Source organism: Aquarana catesbeiana, linkage group LG01 (genome assembly GCF_042186555.1).
Source record: "Aquarana catesbeiana isolate 2022-GZ linkage group LG01, ASM4218655v1, whole genome shotgun sequence".
In the NCBI taxonomy this organism is placed as follows: Eukaryota; Metazoa; Chordata; class Amphibia; order Anura; family Ranidae; genus Aquarana; species Aquarana catesbeiana.
The window spans coordinates 117,794,178-117,815,449 of NC_133324.1; the positions used below are offsets into that span (position 1 = coordinate 117,794,178).

General features: G+C 42.5%; 1 protein-coding gene across 1 annotated transcript; it reads right to left on the reverse strand.

The window, feature by feature from the left end:
- Window positions 1–827: 827 nt before the first annotated feature.
- LOC141110381 (uncharacterized) lies at window positions 828–18,872 on the reverse strand. The gene is made up of 5 exons (XM_073602090.1): window positions 18,556–18,872; window positions 15,344–15,492; window positions 14,232–14,400; window positions 8,115–8,250; window positions 828–1,520 (listed from the first exon to the last, which is right to left on the reverse strand). Exons 1-5 carry the CDS (start codon window positions 18,602–18,604, stop codon window positions 1,238–1,240), a joined length of 786 nt encoding a protein of 261 aa, XP_073458191.1. The 5' UTR covers window positions 18,605–18,872; the 3' UTR covers window positions 828–1,237.
- Between the last annotated feature and the right edge of the window lie 2,400 nt (window positions 18,873–21,272).

Below are 21,272 nucleotides of genomic sequence, written 5' to 3' on the forward strand. Positions count from 1 at the left end.
TTTCATTGCAAATGCAAGCATTTTACTGAATGAAATTGATTCATTCAGTTTGTTTAGCTGTAATTGGCCACAGCTGATCACATGGCACAGATGGGCTGTGATTGGCCCAGTCTGTACCATGTAATCACTGTGACCAATCACAGTGATTGGTTACAGCAGTCACATGGTACCAGCAGTGGGCCGGTACAATCAGTCATCTGATGGGTTCTGTGGATACAGCCGGTGACAGATTGTGTCGGAGCATGGCCCTGCAGGAGCGCACAAAGCACGATCTGGGAGGACATCATATGACATCCACCCCGATCGACGAGAGGCCAGTCCCGGTGTCATTTGGCCATAGGCTGGGCGGCAACGGGTTAAAGTAAGAAATTCCTGATCTACATACTTGTTTTCGGAAGGATGCCACAAATGGCAGCCTACATGTTTCTCTCAGTAGAAGGTTCTTCTAGGTCATTGCAAGATAACTGAAATACATCACAGGCCATATCATTTTCTGCTTAGTGATTACAGTATTCTAGTCTGCATCTCTTAAGGTAATACTTAAAATCTGGCCTTTTAGTGGGTCCTTAGGACAGGAATTGAGAACCACTGTTGTAGGTAAAGCATAAGATTACTTTCTTGTGAAAAAAAAAAAAGCATAAGATGACACTAAACTTAAACAAAAAAAAAAAAATTCAAGTATGTATTCCTAACTCAAAAAGTACCTTCTTCCTACTAGAGGGTGGCTATGTTTATTCTTCATGGTCCCACTGTATATAGGAGCATAGCCACCATTTCTTGATTGCTTCCAAAATGGCAGAGAGAGAGGAGCACATGGAGGACATTAATAACAGTAAGAAATGATTTAATGAAAAATAGATTACAGGGCCATTAGGTAGTGGCTGTGTATAGTTAATATATAGAGTATTAGGGTATTGTTTAATGTAATTTACTTTCCGGTTTGTATTTCTGTACACCCTTGACTTGCTGTACATCTGTGCCTGAGAGAATGGTGCATATAGTCATTTAAGGGATGGCAGCAAGAAAAGTGACACGTGCAATAAGGGATTATTAATTTGTTAGAAAATAAATATTCTGTTTCACAATATCACAAGCAAAAAGAGGATATGTCCTGTAAAGAGTTGTGCTTAATGGACGTGCGAATGTAGAGTTCTCTTTAGGTATTATGTAGCTACTGGGTTGAGTTATATAAATCCAGCACTGAATTTGATGTCACATTTCTCCTTGGTACTTGGTTTCACCTGTATACAAGCCCTAAGTGTGTATGTGTGTAAAATTTCCTAGATTTTTCCTGTAAGTAATCCACGCTAAAGCCAAGGTCCATTACTTGGGAGCGAAGAGTCCTGTGATCCTTTAGGTCAGACTCAAAGACAGTTTCTTGTAGTCGTCTCACTAAGGCCTGGAGTTCAGTGTTTAGGTTCTGCAGAGCTTCGTTTTCACTACATAGGATATTTCTCTCTCTGATGGCAAGGTCACGCTCCCATTTGGCTATAGTGATTTTCTCTTCAAGTTCCTTCAAGCTGTCAAGACACAGTTATACAGACATTATGAAAGGGCAATCTCCCTGTGGTGCTCCCCCGCAATGAAGAAAAAAAATCAGTTTATATTCCTTATTTTTTTTTTTTTATTTCAAAGTGTCATCGGCCAGGTTCCATGATGTCATGGGTCCTCTTCACCCGTCTCTTCCTCCCATGATGGGCGGAATGTAAATTATTTGAGTCCAGGGCAGGAAGGGGGGGGTTAAGCTTGATGTCCTGATCTTAGAGGAAGTGGAATGAATGCCCTGGGTGTCATTTAACCAGAGCAGGGGAGGTGAGTCTGCAGAGCTGCTTTTTTTTTATTTTTAAGTGGAACTCCAGTCAAATACTAACTACAGTGCCTTGAAAAAGTATTCATACCCCTTGAAATATTCCACATTTTGTCATGTTACAACCAAAAACCTAAATGTATTTTATTGGGATTTTATGTGGTAGACCAACACAAAGTGGCACATAATTTTAAAGTGGAAGGAAAATGATAAATGGTTTTCAAAATGTTTTACAAATAAATATGTGAAAAGTGTGGCGTGCATTTGTATTCAGCCCCCTTTGGTTCCCCTAACTAAAATCTAGTGGAACCGATTGCCTTCAGAAGTCACCTAATTAGTAAATAGAGTCCACCTGTTTGTAATTTAGTCTCAGTATAAATACAGCTGTTCTGTGAAGCCCTCAGAGGTTTGTTAGAGAACCTTAGTGAACAAACAGAATTACGAAGGCCAATGAACACACCAGACAGGTCATGGATAAAGTTGTGGAAAAGTTTAAAGCAGGGTTAGGTTATAAAAAAATAATAAAATTATCCCAAGCTTTGAACATCTCACGGAACACTGTTCAATCCATCATCTGAAAATGGAAAGAGTATGGCACAACTGCAAACCTACCAAGACGTGGCCTTCCACCTAAACTGACAGGCCGGCAAGGACAGCATTCATCAGAGAAGCAGCCAAGAGGCCCATGGTAACTGTGGAGGAGCTGCAGAGATCCACAGCTCAGGTGGGAGAATCTGTCCACAGGACAACTATTAGTCGTGCACGCCACAAATCTGGCCCTTATGGAAGAGTGGCAAGAAGAAAGCCATTGTTAAAAGAAAGCCATAAGAAGTCCCGTTTGCAGTTTGTGAGAAGCCATGTGGGGGACACAGCAAACATGTGGAAGAAGGTGCTCTGGACAGATGAGACCAAAATGTAACTTTTTAGCCTAAAAGCAAAACGCTATGTGTGGCGGAAAACTAGCACTGTACATCACCCTGAACACACCATCCCCATCATGAAACATGGTGGTGGAAGCATCATGTTGTGGTGATGCTTTTCTTCAGCAGGGACATGGAAGCTAGTCAGAGTTGATGGGAAGATAGATTGAGCCAAATACAGTGCAATCTTAGAAGAAAACCTGTTAAGAGTCTGCAAAAGACAGAGGTTCACCTTCCAGCAGGACAACGACCCTAAACATACAGCCAGAGTTACAATGGAATGGTTTAGATCAAAGCATATTCATGTGTTAGAATAGCCCAGTCAAAGTCCAGACCTAAATCCAATTGAGAATCCGTGGCAAGACTTGAAAATTGCTGTTCACAGATGCTCATTATTCAATCTGACAGAGCTTGAGCTATTTTGCAAAGAAGAATGGGCAAACATTTCACTCTCTAGATGTGCAAAGCTGGTAGAGACATCCCCAAAAAGACTTGCAGCTGTAATTGCAACAAAAAGTGGTTCTAGAAAGTATTGACTCAGGGTTGAATACAAATGCACGCCACACTTTTCACATATTTATTTGGAAAACCATTTATCATTTTCCTTCCACTTCACAATTATGTGCCACTTTGTGTTGGTCTATCACATAAAATCCCAATAAAATACATTTACGTTTTTGGTTGTAACATGACAAAATGTGGAAAATTTCAAGGGGTATGAATACTTTTTTTAAGGCACTGTATACTTAAACCTGCCCCCACCCCTATTTTAAGCCAATTCTAACCATCCTGTAAAGGAAGGATGTGTATACTTACCTATTCTGAGGGCACTCTGGCCCTGTCACTTGATCTCACCAGTGCCAGCTTTAGTGAGGAGTGGAGTTGCTGACAACGGCTGCAGAGCCTGGGCAATAATGTCACCCATAGGCTTACTATGGGTCATGTGTTGTTGGCTGTCCCTCCTCTACGCTGAAGCCAGCACTGGGAGCTGATTTTATGACCAGACCAAAGCGCCCTCAGAATAGGTAAGTATAGACATCTTTCCTTTAAAGGGTAGTTAGAATAGGCTTAGAATGGGGGTAGAATGGGGGTGGGGGCAGGTTTAGGTATAGTTAGGGTTTGACATGATTTCTACCTTAATGCTGCTATGGGGGATCTTATATTTGGCCCTAATCCCAAACTGCATGTGGGCTTTAAATTCAAAAATAAAATACAGCTTACCAATTCTTAGATGCGATGACTGCATTGGTTTTCTTTTTTGGCTTTCTTTTCACCTGGTTATCTGGCCAGTAGATCTGTTGTTTTTCAACAGCACAAGCTTTCTTGCAGTTGTAGCAGTTAGAGTGTTGACACAAACAATTTACCACTGACAGAGTTGCTTACAATGACTGGCTTTTATTTATTTATGCAAAACCTTTATCTCAAAATCAACAAAACTGTTTGCTGTAACTGTTTATAAAGTAGTAGCAGTTTGTTAATGTATTTCAATCTGCAAGTGCATCTAACACCATCCTTCCTACAGACTGGTAATGCTGCTGTCCAAAGGAGTCTCTGTTGCTCGTTCATCCAGAGTGTAGGCCCTCTACTACAAGAAGTGCGTTACTGGCCATATCACCAGGTGAAAACAGGAGGGAAAAAAAGCAAAAAATCTATGATATTTTTGACTTTGGGTTTAAAGGCCAAGTTTAGCTTTGTAAAAAAATATAAATGTACATATTTTTAGCAGGAAAAAATGTGCATTTATTCTTTTCACACGAGCCTGCAGATCATTGCACCCGTGATTAGTGGATCATGGGTGCAAGGTCAGGCTCCTGTACACACTACCTGCAGCTCTGTTGCCCATACCTCTGTACATGGCTTTCTGTTACAGAGCTGTAGGAAGTGTGAATGGATCCCCATCCATCTGTTTTTAGCGGACAGGATCGGATTGGATGTCAACGGGTGTCAGCGGAAATGTGTCCGTTGACAGCCACCACTCCATAGAGAAGATAGGAGGATCTGATCGGGAAACTGACAGGTAGACCCAATTAGTCTGCCCGTGTGAAAGGGCCCTAAGAAATCTTTTAAGATTGTTGTGTTTCTGTTGTTTTTCAACAGAACGAGCGGTCTTGCAGTTGTAGCTTCACATTACTTCAATGTGTGCTTAGCCACTCTGAACCACCATGATGATGGATCGAATGGCAGTCAGGTGTAAACAGACAGGCGGTCTGTTTACATCTGACCGCCCATAGAGGAGAGTGCCCTGTGTCTGTGTCCACTCTGCATAAGTGGAGCGGACACCGACCAGCCATCCGCCGGCTCAGCGGGGATCAGCAGACATATTCCCCGCTGAGCAGGCTGACTCCAATGCCCACCCCGTGTGTAAGGGGCCTTACTCATTGCTGTATGTTATAACGTGTTATGAATTTCCATTTGCCCAAAAAAATAAAGATACAATTAAGGTCAGCAACAGAGCCGATGAGTAGAAGATTACCCCTTACATTGGTGGGTGGTAGAATGAACGTTGTTCTACATCTGTAGTCAATGAAGAGAATGTCTCACTTACACATAAAAAGATCATTGGTGCCAGTGGTTATTTTCCTGAGACAAAAGGAGGCTCGACTAGTCTCACACCTCTGGTGGGCGATGTTGGCCCTATGAGGGCACCATCAGGTGGAAGGTAAATCTGCCGCCCCTCAAGGAACCCCTAGAAACCATTGGAGGAACCTTGGTTGAGACAGGCTGCTCTAGACAACTGTGTATATGGAAAAGTGTTAGATAATACACAGAACTGACTTAAAGTGGATGTAAACCCGATTCATGAAATTTGAGCTGGGCACATATATCTATTTTTTTTGTATCTCTCTTCAAAGCCCTGTGCCCTGTAGCTTTGTCCTGCTCCGTTCATCTGTTATCAGCCTGAAAACTTTTGACAAGCTGTCCTAGATGGGGGATAGAACGGCGGCTCCAAGCTTTGTGAGGCCTTAGGCAAAACTTAGACATGAGGCCCCACTCACGCCAATAATGGGAAAAATAATCAAAGCAAAAAAAGTTAATACATTGCACTGTACAGTGTACAGTGAACTGATGGCAATTCACCCATGGCTAGTTCTCAAGGATTCCAGCATGTCATTGGATCATATCACACCAGGATATGCACTGCAACACAAGCTCGCTCTCTATAGTGATGTCACTTACTAGACAGCTCTCCGTTATGCCTACATTTCACATTACCTAACAAAGGCCATAGATCCATCATCTATTTCCCTAAACCTATGCCCCATACCTGCTGTGGACACAGCCAATGCATTTACTATGGTCAGTGAACCTGTATACAGAACAGCACCTGGTGCTGAATTTCTTTGCACTGCAGTGTCAGGAAAAGGCAAACTAGTATACAAATGAAAGCAGGGTCTGACTGGCAACTTTTGGCCCAGGGGCAAATACAATCCAGAGGCCATGGTGCAGCAACTTGGCCTACCTCCCGCTCTCCCCCTTTCCTGCTAAGAGAGGGAGGGAGAGCAAAAGGGGTGAGAGAGGAAAGAGAAAGGGGAGGCGAGAGAGGAAAGAGAAAGGGGAGGCGAGAGAGGAAAGAGAAAGGGGAGGCGAGAGAGGAAAGAGAAAGGGGAGGCGAGAGAGGAAAGAGAAAGGGGAGGCGAGAGAGGAAAGAGAAAGGGGAGGCGAGAGAGGAAAGAGAAAGGGGAGGCGAGAGAGGAAAGAGAAAGGGGAGGCGAGAGAGGAAAGAGAAAGGGGAGGCGAGAGAGGAAAGAGAAAGGGGAGGCGAGAGAGGAAAGAGAAAGGGGAGGCGAGAGAGGAAAGAGAAAGGGGAGGCGAGAGAGGAAAGAGAAAGGGGAGGCGAGAGAGGAAAGAGAAAGGGGAAGAAGAGGGGGAAAGAGGAGAGAAAGGGGGGGGGAGGGGTGAGAGCCAAGAGAGAGGGAGGGGGAGAGAAAGAAAGATGGGGAGGGGGAGATGAAAGAGGGGGGGAGAAAGACGGGGGAGAGAGGTCAAGAGCGGGGGAATGAGGGGGAGACAGAGAGAGACAGAGAGAGACAGAGAGAGACAGAGAGAGACAGAGAGAGACAGAGAGAGACAGACAGAGAGAGAATGGGGGGGTGAGGGGAGGAGGAGGAGAGGAAAGATGGGGAAGGAGGAAGAGAAGAGATAGAGGGGAGGGGAGAGGAGAGAGGGGGAGAGGAGAGGGGGAGAGGAGAGGGGGAATAGGAGAGAGAGAGGGAGAGAGAGGCGTCACATGGAAGAGGAATGGATTGCCGGCTGATGGACAGAGCGGTCATGTGTAAGTGTACAAAAAAACGGATCCTCCCTGTCATTGGACTCACCCCAGTCCACAAACTCATCAGACTACCAGCACCCTGAGCAACCTCTGCATTGCCGGTGTGAATCCACAACACACGTGGGGGGGGAGGGGCTTCACCCACCAGTCAAACCTGCTGTCTGCAGCTCATTAGTCTCCGGACCAAGCCGTGAGGTGGTTTTCCCTCTCTCACCTGTCAGCCATCTGGCACGCCTATCTGCAGGATGTGCAGAAGACAGAGCATTTTCCGCAGGCGATGTGTCAGAGGACCTGTACAGGACAGGCTGACACTGCCCACCTCCCCTCACATCACTGGTGCGACCCTTTTTACAGGCATCATAGCAGCCAGAGGGCCAGTACTCACCCCGTACAGCCCGTGAAAGAGATGGGAGGGTGTCAGCAGACAGTGCAGAGTCCCGGTATGAGGAGATCGTCCCTGCATATCTGTAGGCAGCGCAATCCTTCTTCCCGATGCTGGGCTCTCCTCTCCCACTGTCAGGCAAATTAGGTGGCCGCGAGGCCCCTGTGAGCGCGATGCCTTAGGCAACTGCCTAATTAGAGAGCCGCCTCTGGATAGAACTGTGTGTCGGGGGAGGTTGCTATAAATAGATTAGCAGACTGCTAAACTATTCACAGGCACGCTCTGCATATGTGGGGAGGGGTGTGTGCCTTTCCTCCAATCAGCTGTCTTACAGTGCCTAGCAAAAATCCACTCCTACTGCTGAATGTGGAAGTGAAAAATCTAACAGGACGTGCACTTTCTAAACAGCATATAAAAGGTGAAGACAGCAGATATATATGTAAAACTTATATAAGGAGATTTGTTTAATCTCTGTGTATCATCTGAGGCTGTTCACTTCACTGGATATATGTGAAGGTTTACATTCACTTTAAGTTATTTGCCATGTTTGGGACATTTTCCCCTAAGAATATTCTAGAATCCCCCCCCAATTTCCACACCAATATGCAGAAGACTAAAACAAATAATGTAATTGAAAATGTTCTTTGTAAATAAAATGTCCTTTGGTGATGGTAAAGAAACATGTTATGATAAATAGAGCCCTGGCAAAGACAGCTAATAAGAACAACCACTTACTTGCTCATGTATTTGTTTTTCATCCTTCTAATTTTCTTTCTAAGCTGTTCATTTTCCTGCTTGATTGTCCTGTCGTATTCCTGATGTAGTAATATTGCTTCATTCACTAGTTGCTTATTTTGAAGAACTGGCATAACTGGAAAACAGTACATAAATACAAAAAACAATAAATGTTATAGAAGACAGTTCTAAAACACTGAGAGCCTCAAAACTTACTATAGCAGTATGTATGTATGACTAACGTAGGAGACTGCACAGCCACCTACATTGCATTTTATACACATTCTCTGTGTATAATAAAAGGCCCCAGACATGGTACTCTGTCTGTATAGGGAATTCCCCCAGGTCATTGTTGTTGCAGCTCCTGCACGGTTTGTTCATCTTACTTGGTGGTTAGTGTACTATATCTGTATTGCAGGTCTTCAAACCTAGAACCGTAAGTGTACGCAGGAGGTGTGCCAGATGTGCCTGGGCACACCCTAATCACCCTGTGCACATTAGCTTTATCTCTCTGTGTGCCAATATATATATACATATACATACATACACACACACACATACACAGTGGGGACGGAAAGTATTCAGACTCCCTTACATTTTTCACTCTGTTATATTGCAGCCATTTGCTAAAATCATTTAAGTTAATTTTTTTCCTCATTAATGTACACACAGCACCCCATATTGACAGAAAAACACAGAATTGTTGACATTTTTGCAGATTTATTAAAAAAGAAAAACTGAAATATCTCCATCTTTACCACCTACCCAGGCTCCAGAGGGGAAATTTGTCTGGCCGATTTGTCATGGCTTATCTTTCCTTTTAGCCTGAGTGTAAATAAAGCAGCCTGAATATCAGTCTCAACTCTTAATGAGCTGGGAAGGGACCATGGGAATTAGAGTCCTGGTTCGTCATGATAGTAAACATTGTACCGGAGAAGTCATGCCATCCCTAGGTGTGTTGCGGAGGTTGAGTTGGGCTGCATAAATGTCAGAACCATCACGTGCACATTTCTCTAGGAGATGCTTGGCCAATCTTACACTACACTCTGCAAGACCATTGGATTTGGGGTAATTGGGACTGTTAGTGACGTGCTGAAAATCCCATTGGCGAGCAAAGTTCTTGAATTCTCTTGAAAATGATGTTGCATTGTCAGTCATCAATTGATAGGCAATTCCATGTGTGGAGAATATCCACTGTCCTGATCACTGTTTTACTGGAAGTGTTTGGGAGGACATCAAATTCCCACCAGCCTGAGTATGAATCTATCAAGACCAGGTAATCCTTGTTTGACCACTCAAATATGTCTGCTGCTGTGATAGACCATGGTCTGTCTATTTGGTGAAGAGTTAAAGGTTATTTCATCTGGTGCTGTCATAGAGCGTTGCATGGGGCACATCTGGAAACATCTCTTTCAATGTCAGTGTATATAGTGGGCCAAAACGTGGTTTCACGTGCCCTTCGCTTAGTTGAATGAATGCCAGGACGACCTTGATGTGTCAAGTTGTACTTTTGAAGAAAGTGAGGGATTACATATCTCTGACCACGCAGGATTAATCCATCATCCACTGTCAATTCATCCCTCATAAAGTAGAATGATCGGATATCATGTGGTATTTCCTTAAAGGAGCCAGGCCACCCATTGAGAATGATGTCGATGAGGCACTGACAGATGGCATCTGCCTGTGTTATTGCCTGAATCCTTCTGTATGCCAACACATCATAATCCTCAATAGCTCCAGAGCTATCAGAAGTGGGGAGGTGTGCACGTGAAAGAGCATCCGCAACAAACATTTCACGACCTTGTTTATAGATTGCATTTAGGTGGTAGCGTTGAAGCTTTAACATCATTCGCTGGATGCACGCAGATGCTTTGTGTAGGGGTTCTCTCAGTATGGCTATGATTGGCTGATGATCTGTCTCCATAGTCACAGGGCGGCCATAGATATAATCATGGAATTTTACATAGGCAAATACTAGTCCCAATAATTCATTCTCAATTTGTGCATAGCGTGCTTCAGTCTCAGTGAGGGCTCTTGATGCAAAAGCCACAGGCCTCCCCTTTTGAAGACAGACTGCGCCAAGACCATGCTGGGAAGCATCAGCAGACAATACCACCGACTTATGGACATCAAAATACTGTAGGACAGGTGGACTAGTTAATTGTGCTTTCAATGTATCCACAGCAACAGCATGTTGTTCAGTCCAACACCAGTTGGCATCTTGGCGCAGAAGCTGACGGAGTGGAGATGTTATCTCTCTGTAGTGATGAATGTACTTTGAGAGATAATTGGTCATGCCAAGAAACCTGTGCAAGTCATGTTTGTCCTCTGGAGCAGGCATTTGATGGATGGCTTTGATTTTTTCTGGGTCAGGCTTGACATCTTTATCTGTGAGAAGGTGTCCAACATATGGCACCTCTGAGACCTTGAAGCGACATTTGGTAGGGTTGAGCTGCATATTAAATGCATACTAGACCGTGTCAGAGCAATCAAGTCGTTTGTCATGTTCTTCAATGGAGGATCCCCAAATCAAGATTTTAACTACAACTATTTCACATGACTGTCCAGCAAAGAGCTGTTCCATACATCTCTGAAAGACTTCACTTCCAGTTGAAATTCCATATGACATCCGTAAGCATTTGTATCTCCCATATGGGGTCATAAATGTTGTGTCATGAGTAATGATTCCTCATCCAGAGGGATTTGCCAGAATCCACATTTTGCATCTGGAATGCTGAAGACCTTTGCCTGTGGCATGTCAGCGATTACTTGCTCTACAGTTTTTAATGGCCTCAGGAGAGCCTTATATTAAGGTGCACAGGATTAGTGACATCTTTCTTGACTACTGCTGCCATGGCAGACATCCAGGGGGTAGCCTCCTGCACTGGTGCAATGATGCCCAGTCTAGCCATCTTTTCCAACTCTTGCAAGACTTTGTCTTTTATAGCCAGTGGGATCCTTCAAGGGGCACACAAGGTAAGGCTTTTTCATCTAAGCGCATGTGATACATGACTGGAAGCTTACCAACAGTGTCAGTTCGTAATAAGTCCTCATAAGCAGTCATCTCAGGAGCCTGTTGTTTTACTGCATGTACTTTTGGACTGAGTTGTATTAGATTTAAGCGCATGTTGTCTGGTAAGCCTAGCAGGCTCTTAACAATTCTATCCAAAATGTGGAATAGCACCTTTTATCCCCTGATTGATGCAAGGTAGAAGTGCCCCGTGTCTGAATTGTTTGACTGCCATAAGCTATCAGGTTTACTTTATTTGACTGATCAATTTCAGCTTTGGGATTAATGTTGTGCAATGTGGATAAGAACATGACATTGCATTTAGCACCAGTGTCAATTTTCAACTTCACATGGTTGTTGCATGCTGTTGAGAAGGTGGTGAATATTTCTCCCTTATTTGCAATAAGGTCCACATTTTCACAATGAAAACTACTTTGGTGATCATCACTTTCCACTTCCTTAAAGCAGTTGTATACCCGCTGAAATTTTTTTTTTTTTATTTACCCCTGTAAAGCAAAAGGCATAATGAGCTAGTATGCACTGCATACTAGCTCATTATGAAATACTTACCTTAGAACAAGGCGTCGGTATCTTACCTGGTCCACGCCGAGGTAGCTGACATGTTGCCTCGGCGTGTCTTCCGGGTATCGCGGTTCTAGCGATGTGAGTGGCCGGAGCCGCGATGTCATCACTTCCGCGTGGGAGATTTTTTTCCCGGCAAGGTCCGGCAGTTGCCGGGCCTTCAGCCGAGAATCCCCTGTGCGCATGCGCCACTGCAGTCAGCGGCTCATAGCAAGGGAAATATCTCCTAAACCGTACAGGTTTAGGAGATATTTTTTTTACCTACAGGTAAGCCTTATTATAGGCTTACCTGTAGGTAAAAGTTAAAAAAAAAAAGACTATACAACCGCTTTAATTCTGTGCACATTTTGTTGTTTAGTATGACTAGATGGTGTCATCCATGCACCTCTATTTTGAGGCTTGGACCTACAACATTTTGCAAAATGATTCCATTTGTTGCATGGGTTACACCTTTTGTTAAAAGCCAGACACTTGTTGCACTCAGTAGAGTGTTCACTACCACATTTGCTGCATTGCCTTTTGTTCTGTTGCACCACAAACACTTCTGCCTCTCTTTTTAGTTCCTTAGTGGCCCTTTCAGAATGTTCAAACAACATACAACGTACATGATGGCTGTTTACAGTGTTAAATCTTTCTCCTTGAACAACTGAACATGAACTGCATCATTGTGGATCCCACATACAATCCTGTCACATATCAGTTCATCTGTTAGTGCACCAACATCAAATTTTATAGCCAGCAGTCTCAGTGTGGCTGCATAGGATTGTATTCCTTCATCAGTTTTCCGAGCCATCATGTTAAAAGCATGTCTGTCTATTATGACGTTACGTTGTGGCAAGCATATCTCATCAAATTTCTTGATTAGGACATCAGGGTCCTCTCTGTCCTCATTATCTTGAAAATGAAATGACTCATATTTATCTAGTGCATCTGAACCAGAAAAATTGAGAAGAGTGTAAGCTTGTACCTTTTTTGACTTGTCTGAGAGTCCTGCTTTGCTGTACACGTGTCACGTCCCATTCTCTTTTGAATTTATTAGCAATGTCATTATCAAAGATTAGGGGTTGTATGCCACGTAGATTCTGAGCCATAATGTTTCAACGATTCCACTTTTATCACCATGTAGATTTTGTAGAGGCAATGGTGAATAGTCAGATGAATCTTGTGAAGAGCTTGTTTATTCCAGCCAGCAGAGAGCCACATGTAAAACCAATTTCTTCTAGTTTCACTTCATAACTTCCTACTTCCTGTTCCCACCCATTGTAAATACAACACATACATATTCTACAGTGGGTAAATTGCTTCTCTCAGCCTTCTCTACCCTCAGACTAAAACTGGCCATACACATACTGTAGAATGGGCTTAACAATAAAAGTCTAACAGATTCCTCCATTCAAATTATACTATGAGGCTGGATGAATCTCCTGCTGCAGCATCTGCTGCCAAAATGCCAGAGCAGCGGTTGCATCTAATTCAATGCAACTGTTCAGCTGACAACTTTCCACTTGGCCACTAACTGCATTTCAGCCAGTTCATCAAGAATCAGACACAATTTGCACAGTGTACATTGAGTTTAGGTGTACCTTGTGTAGCTATGATATCTGATTCTGATAGCACAAAATAGTTGACTTAAACTTGAGAATACATTTGGAACCAGAAAAGTCTCTGTTTACTTTGACCACAAGGGCCTGTGTTGATGGGCTTTTTTTGACAACAGAGCTGCTTCTCTCCCCATACAAGTTAATGGAAATGCAAAAGCAACTTGAAGCAGGTCAGATGCAGGTCTCATACACCTGTCCATGAACTGTGAATGGTCTCAGAAGCGGTTCAAACTGATGTCCTATGCAAGTGGAATGCACCTGAAAACACGCTACATTTTCCCATTGACACAAGCCAAAAGCCCATTAACACAAGATCTAAAGCAGTACTTAACAGTAGGAGGCTGATTCATGAATCAAAAATCAAGAAAATAAGAACAGTGGATTTGTTGCCAATTGTCAGGCTTCACCTTTCATTTTATGGAAAAAAAAAAATAGAAAGAAAATGGAAAAATGAATTTCAAAAGGTTGCTATGGGCAATACAGTATATAACCTTCTCAATACATTCCAAGATATACAATATGTCAGAGAAACCACAAGAAGAAATGGGAGGAAATGTCCCAAGGGAAGGAAAAGCCCCTCTAAAAGAGTTATCAAACGCATTGGTAGACTTTTTCTCACCCTTGCTCAGGTGAAACCATACGATTTTGAATATGTCACCACGTTTTGTTCTATTGACAATGTTCACTCTGCCAAATAGTGAGGGAAAATTTACCAAGCGAGGATACAGACAGAAACATAAAAAATAAAAAATGAAACATCTGATTGGCCTTCTCATCATTTCCTACTCTATTTAAAACTAAAATTTGTGGCTGTAAATACTGTACACTTTAAATATATTATTTAACCCACTACCTTGAGAATCACATTTGTGGTGGAGGGAACCAATAATAACACACATTCTATGCAAAATGCAAAAATCTTACCTTCAGGTAACTCGTGGTTTTTGTTGTTTATTGCCTTTTGAAGGATCTGGGCTAGGTGAGGGTGATCAGTCTCATGCAGTATAGCACAGAATGTTGTAAAAACGTGGTGGTCTGCTCTTTTCAGTATATCAATTAGTTTGGAAATCTTCTGCTCTGGAGAGTCTTCTAGCTACATTTTTAAAATATTATATTTAATGTAAGAATGTGCATGCAACATTGCGGACAATGAAATGGAATTTACTTGTATTAAGTGTAGATTTATTTATACAACTGATACCAACTAAAGTGCTCCTCAAGCTAGCCATCACCATTATACAGTAGAAGGTAATATACCAGACCTCATTGTACATTGAGGTTAACACTATTTTAAGACCGGATGTGTTTTGGTTCATACTTTTTCCATCAAGTGAGGGAGTGTATTTTAACTGAAGAAGAAGGTTGTTGCATCTACTTGGTTTTGTCATTTTTGTTGTAGATGGATATAACTTTACACCTAAAAAGCCCACTAGATATAACTTATTGAGAAAAAAAACTAGACAAAACTGGAACTCTATTCTTCACAGGATGTATCAACATGGTTGATTAGTTTTGCATTTGTACCCTCTGTACCCCTATAGTTATGCCTTATTGTAATATATAGTACATTTTGCCTGGACCTAATTGGATTATATCGTTCTAATGCAGCCATTGACAACCAGGTTTCTAAAGGTTACTAGGGGATTCTTGATCTGTGGATTATTCACCTCTGATTTGATGGTGCCTGCATAGTTCTGAGGCCATTGCCACTTGGCAGAGCCAATTAGATGACACCAATGATCTTTTTAGTTGTCTATAATGGTGGAATTCTGACTACCAATGTAAAAAGAGCATTCTTCCCACTGGCCACCAATGTAAAAGGGGCATGCTTTCCGCTGGCCACTAAGGACTACGTTTTAGCAGGGGTTCTCTGTGACCTGAAAATAATTTTAAGGGTTCCTCTAGTCTAGGGTAAAAAAAGAAAGGATGGAAAAGGCTGATCTAATGTGGGAAACAGCAGAATAAACAGTCACAATAGATACCACATGAGGCAAACATTTTAACGTGGCGTGTATGTAATGGTTGAATGTCCTTACCTCCAATAGACCTATCTGATCAGTTGTCAATATTCCATTTTCTTTAAGCCTCCTATAGACTGTAGAGGTGAGAGAAAGGTGCTTCACGATGAGTTTGCGGTAATGCTGGAGAACGCCACCGTGGATGTCTTTCCTTCCAGCAGAACCCACTAAAATTCAATATACATACACAAAATACATACAGTAAGACTAAGACTAGTAGACCATGCAATATTATAATGAAAAAAGTGCAGATATATTTATCTCAGAGATCTAAACAGCCTGCTTAACTCCTACACTCCCACTGACCTTTTTTTTTTTTTTTTTTAAAGTACACTCTCTTGTCAGGGCTGCTGGTCAATAAGAATCAAACCATCCTGATATTTACTTTGTTGGATTAAATTAGCTCCGTCCCAGGTATAAAACTCTGTATAAAACCTGGTTGATCCAGCTGCTTTCTATCTCCACCTTCTCTTAACGTCCCCAATTCAGCTAGGTATTTTTGCTGCTGTGGTGGCAACTCTGTACATGCTCAGTTTTCATTGATTTTCAATGCTGAGTATTTCCTCTCTATCACATCTGAGCAGCCCATGTGATTGGAGTCACACATGTGGGCGTATACACAGTGGTAAATGACATCATACTCCCTCCTCCTCCATGCTCCATAACCAGCTAAACACAATTGGGGTGGTATATTCACCTCCCTCTTATTCTAAGGCACAGGCTAGAGGGACATGACACAGAAATGCAAAAATCCACCCACATCATGTTATTGCCAAAAAAGTAATAAAGATTTAATTTCAAATATACAGTATCTCACAAAAGTGAGTACACCCCTCACATTTTTGTAAATATTTTATTATTTTCATGTGACAACACTGAAGAAATTACACTTTGCTACAATGTAAAGTAGTGAGTGCACAGCTTGTATAACAGTGTAAATTTGCTTTCCCCTTAAAGTAACTCAACACACAGCCATTAATGTCTAAATCGCTGGCAACAAAAATGAGTACATCCCTAAGTGAAAATGTCCAAATTGTGCCCAAAGTGTCAATATTTTGTGTGGCCACCATTATTTTCCAGCACTGTCTTAACCCTCTTGGGCATGGAGTTCACCAGAGCTTCGCAGGTTGCCACTGGAGTCCTCTTTCACTCTTCCATGACCACATCACAGAGCTGGTGGATGTTAGAGACCTTGCGCTCCTCCACCTTCGTTTGCGGATGCCCAACAGATACTCAATAGGGTTTAGGTCTGGAGACATGCTTGGCCAGTCCATCACCTTTACCCTCAGCTTCTTTAGAAAGGCAGTGGTTGTCTTGGAGGTGTGTTTGGGGTCGTTATGTTGGAATACTGCCCTGCGGCCCAGTCTCCAAAGGGAGGGGATCATGCTCTGCTGTAGGATGTCAAAGTACATGTTGGCATTCATGGTTCCCTCAATGAACTGTAGCTCCCTAGTGCCGACAGCACTCATACAGCCCCAGACCATGACACTCCCACCACCATGATTGACTGTAGGCACGACACACTTGTCTTTGTACTCCTCACCTGGTTGCCGCCACACATGTTTCATACCATCTGAACTTAAATAAATTTATCTTGGTATCATCAGACCACAGGACATGGTTCCAGTAATCCATGTAGTTAGTCTGCTTCTCTTCAGCAAACTGTTTGTGGGCTTTCTTGTGCCTCATCTTTAGAAGAGGCTTTCTTCTGGGACGACAGCCATGCAGACCAATTTGATGCAGTGTGCGGCGTATGGTCTGAGCACTGACAGGCTGACCCCCCACCCCTTCAACCTCTGCAGCAATGCTGGCAGCACTCATACGTCTATTTCCCAAAGACAACCTCTTTAGAAGCCTCTTCTAAAGATAATGCACAAGAAAGCCCACAAACAGTTTGCTGAAGACATAAGTGCTGGCGGCCCCGGGGAGCTACAGTTCATTGAGGGAACCATGAATGCCAACATGTACTGTGATATACTGAAGCAGATCATGATCCCCTCCCTTTGGAGACTGGGCCACTGAGCAGTATTCCAACATAATAATTAACCCAAACACACCTCCAAGACGACCACTACCTTGCTAAAGAAGCTAAGGGTGAAGGTGATGGACTGGCCAAGCATGTCTCCAGACCTAAACCCTATTGAGCATCTGTGGGGCATCCTTAAACGGAAGGTGGAGGAGCTCAAGGTCTCTAACATCCACAAGCTCCTTGATGTCTTTATAGAGGAGTGGGAGAGGACTCCAGTGGCAACCTGCCCCCCCCCCCCCCCCCCCCAACAATGTTGATAAAAAAAATTAAAAAAAGGAAAAAAATTGTAATAAATATAAGTAAAATTGTAAAAAAAACAAAAAAAACACTGACACCGCCCACTCCCCCCCCCCCCCCCCCCAAAAAAAGAGAGAAAACATTGTAAAAAAAAAAAAAAAAAAAACTACTGACGCAGTCCACATGTTATCAGTGCTTCATATTAGTGGCACTGTTACATGATATTAAAAAAGTATTGGTAATCGGTATCGGCGAGTACTTGAAAAGAAGTATTGGTACTTGTACTCGGTCTTAAAAGTGGCAACCCTATTAACGATACTCTGAAATCGATTTGCAGAATCAGATCTGATTCTGGTGCAGACAAAAAAAAAAGGGGTCCTGCATGAGTTTGGTACGAGTGCGGTGAATTTTGAGCCATACAAATTCATGTCTCAAATCACACCCCAGAAACACTGCATGTAATTCGCAATTGCAATTCCTGTGCGAATTGTATGTGGTGTCCCGCACCGCATGTGTGTGTGAACCGGGGCTCAGGGACTTTTTTTTTTAAATGCTAACCAGTGTTTTTTTGCTTTTTTGGTTCAATAGACTTCAATGGAGAAGCTGCAAAAAAGTATGTAGTGCGTTTTTGCCCATAATTTGTGGTTTTTAATCTGCCCAACAAATTAGCCCAAAAAAAAAAAAAAGGCATAAAAAATTAAAATCGCGGTAAAGCAAACTGCAGTGGTGTGAACTGAGCCTGATATGCACAAGTAGCAAAAATAAAGGAAAGCTAGTTCTTGCAGTGACAAAAATCGCTCTTCATTATAAGGCCATATTGCTCAAACAAGAAAATCCTAGGACTGTCTTATCAGTATTCATTGATCGATCATTGCCACCATGAAAAAGCTACTTTCTCTGCTTTTGTTTTCCGAACAATCAACAAAATGCTAATAACGTTACTTCCATTGTAAATTGTACTTACAAAACACAGGCTTCTTCTCAAAGCTGACTTTCTTCCTCAGGGTGCCCATGGTGCTCAAATGTCCATTAACAGATCATAGCCAGTGGTGGTTTCAAGGTTTTACCAAAAAATCCTGGTCTTCAGAGGATATGTATTATCAAATGTATTCTTTTATAAGATGCAACAGTGTGTGGATATACATTATGCATACTGGACGTCCTTATTGTTCAGTGTTTGAGGTCTTGTATTTCAGTAGAAGTGGTTGCCATGAGAGAGGGAGTACCTCCTCCACCTTCTAAAGAGCCTTTTAGAAAAAGTTGCCTAGCAGTTTTATCTCAAGTTTGTACAAACTCCTTAATCTTCTCTTTGTTTGATCTTACTTCCTAGTGAGCCCGGTTATTTGCATGCATTTCATAATAGCAGCAAGGAGACTAAAGTCTAGTACATGCTACAAGTTTTTCAACTCCCTGAAACAAAAATACACAAGTCGACTTGTTTATTGAACATTCAATGAAGCAACATACTGTATGTTTGTTTTACATATGTACTTTATGCCATATTATAATGTTGACTTAAAAAGATGCCCTCAGGTTCAACCAGTGCGGTCATGCAGCACTGTACCCATATGAAATCTTTATAATTTTTTTCACACAAAATAGAGATTTCTTTTGGTGGTATTTAATCACCACTATTATTTTTTGCTAAATAAACGGGGAAAAAAAAAACAAAAAAAAAAAACGAATAAAGACAGAAAATTTGAAAAAAAAAACCCCACACCTTTCATAGTTTATTATAAAATTTTGCAAACAGGTAATTTTTCTCCTTCACTGATATGCGCTGATGGTCTGCACTGATTGGCAGCACTGGTCGGCACTGACCTGATTATCAGTGTAGATGTCCCTTTTACACAAGTCAGTTACCGACTCTCCTCTCGCTGTTAGCATGAGGAAGGGAATGCCGATAATCGGCTTCTGTTTACATCGATCAGCTGGGATTGGACACAGCTGATCGTGTGGTAAACAGCCGCTAAATGGCTCTTTACCTTAATCTGTGATCAGCAGTGCCCGGAGGACACTACGATCACAGGAGGACATCATATGACACCCTCCCAGAACTGGCCGCCGTGCAGTAGCCGTCGTATGGCTATAGCGCGGTCAGCAAATGGTTAAAAAGATTGTTGTTTTCCATACCTGGAATTCATTTACTCCAATAATGCCGATATATGTACTTATATTTGAACTACCGTTTTAATATATATTTAAATTGACAAACAAATGATTCTCTGTACTTTTCAAAAAAACAAATAAAGAAAGATCAAATACAATAATTGATCAAGGGTGACTGTATTATTGGGGAAAACACCCTTCCACAGTTAAGCTGGCTATAGATGGATCAAAATTCAGGCGTTTAGCAGGCACTGGCTGAATGTCAGTGTGTGGCTGTCCCCACTCAAAAGTTGATCGTTCGTATGATTTCTGTTAAATGGATATGCTGGAAAAAAATTGTGACGTTCAGCGACTGCAGCTGCTGATCAGTGTATTCTGATTAGGGCAGATCCCAAGGCTTGAAAAAGGAGAATTTACACTCCAAAACATGTTTCCAAGCTCCCCATGTTGTGCCCCCCGCCAGGTTGTGATTCCAGTGTTCTTTACAGTTTCTGACAGCAGCATCTGCTTCTTGTCTCCTGAAGACAGACTGAGGCTCGACAGCAAGCCACACTGGGTGGATTACATGCTCTTACCCTTATGCATCTTGTGAGTTGCCACTTTTAAATAAAGTCTTTTCCTATACACTGCACTTAGTTGGCACCCTCTGCTGTTTCTTTTATACCCACTGTCAGAATACCACCATTCTCTTTGCTTGTTTGGAGTGAATCTGTTAATGTTTTTGTTCAGCTTGCTGCCCCCCCCCCACACTTTTAAAAAAAATGTTTTATGGCCAATATGTGTTATCAGGATGAAACCACGCATTCCAATATGTTTACATTTTAGATAGAGGGGTAAAGGTTAGACACTGCAAAAAGTTTTTATTCCTCTTTCTCAATTGGGAAGATTCACACTTCCAGTTGTACTGGTGACTACTTTCCTCAAGACAGAAAATGAGGGGAAAGCTACAATTTTAGAGTTGTCATAGTAACAAGAGGTGGTCATTTTTTTTTGGGGGGGGGGGGCCCCATACCCTCTTTTTAGAGGGTCCCAGCTCCCACTTCCTCCCGGCGCACCACGGCACTGGAAGGGAGATCACCTTTCCCCGATCCCTCTTGCCAATCTGGGACACGTCACAGGTCCCAGATGATTGCCCAGCCAGTCATAACGCGGCTCGCACATGCGCAGTGGCCCACAGTTACAATGTTGGCGCCGTAGAGGAGGGGGAGACGAGCGGGGCTTCGTTCCCCCGCATCGCTGGACCCTGGGACAGGTAAGTGTCCGATTATTAAAAGTCAGCAGCTGCAGTATTTGTAGCTGCTGACTTTATATATATATATATATTTATATTTTTTTAAGCAGAACTCCGCTTTAAATCCTAAAACATGATGTAAATGGGGTTGTTGCCTGGCTTTTACAGGCCTTCATGTCGACTAATAAAAACAGGGCTAAACAGTTTTGCAGTTCTAAATTTGAAAAACTTTGCAAGGAAACCCACCGAAGTCTATTGGGTGAATTTTGGTATTCAGTTCTATCCATTTTAAGTGACATATTAGGTGGCTGCCACCCGGGGACAGGCTCTCATACAGACTC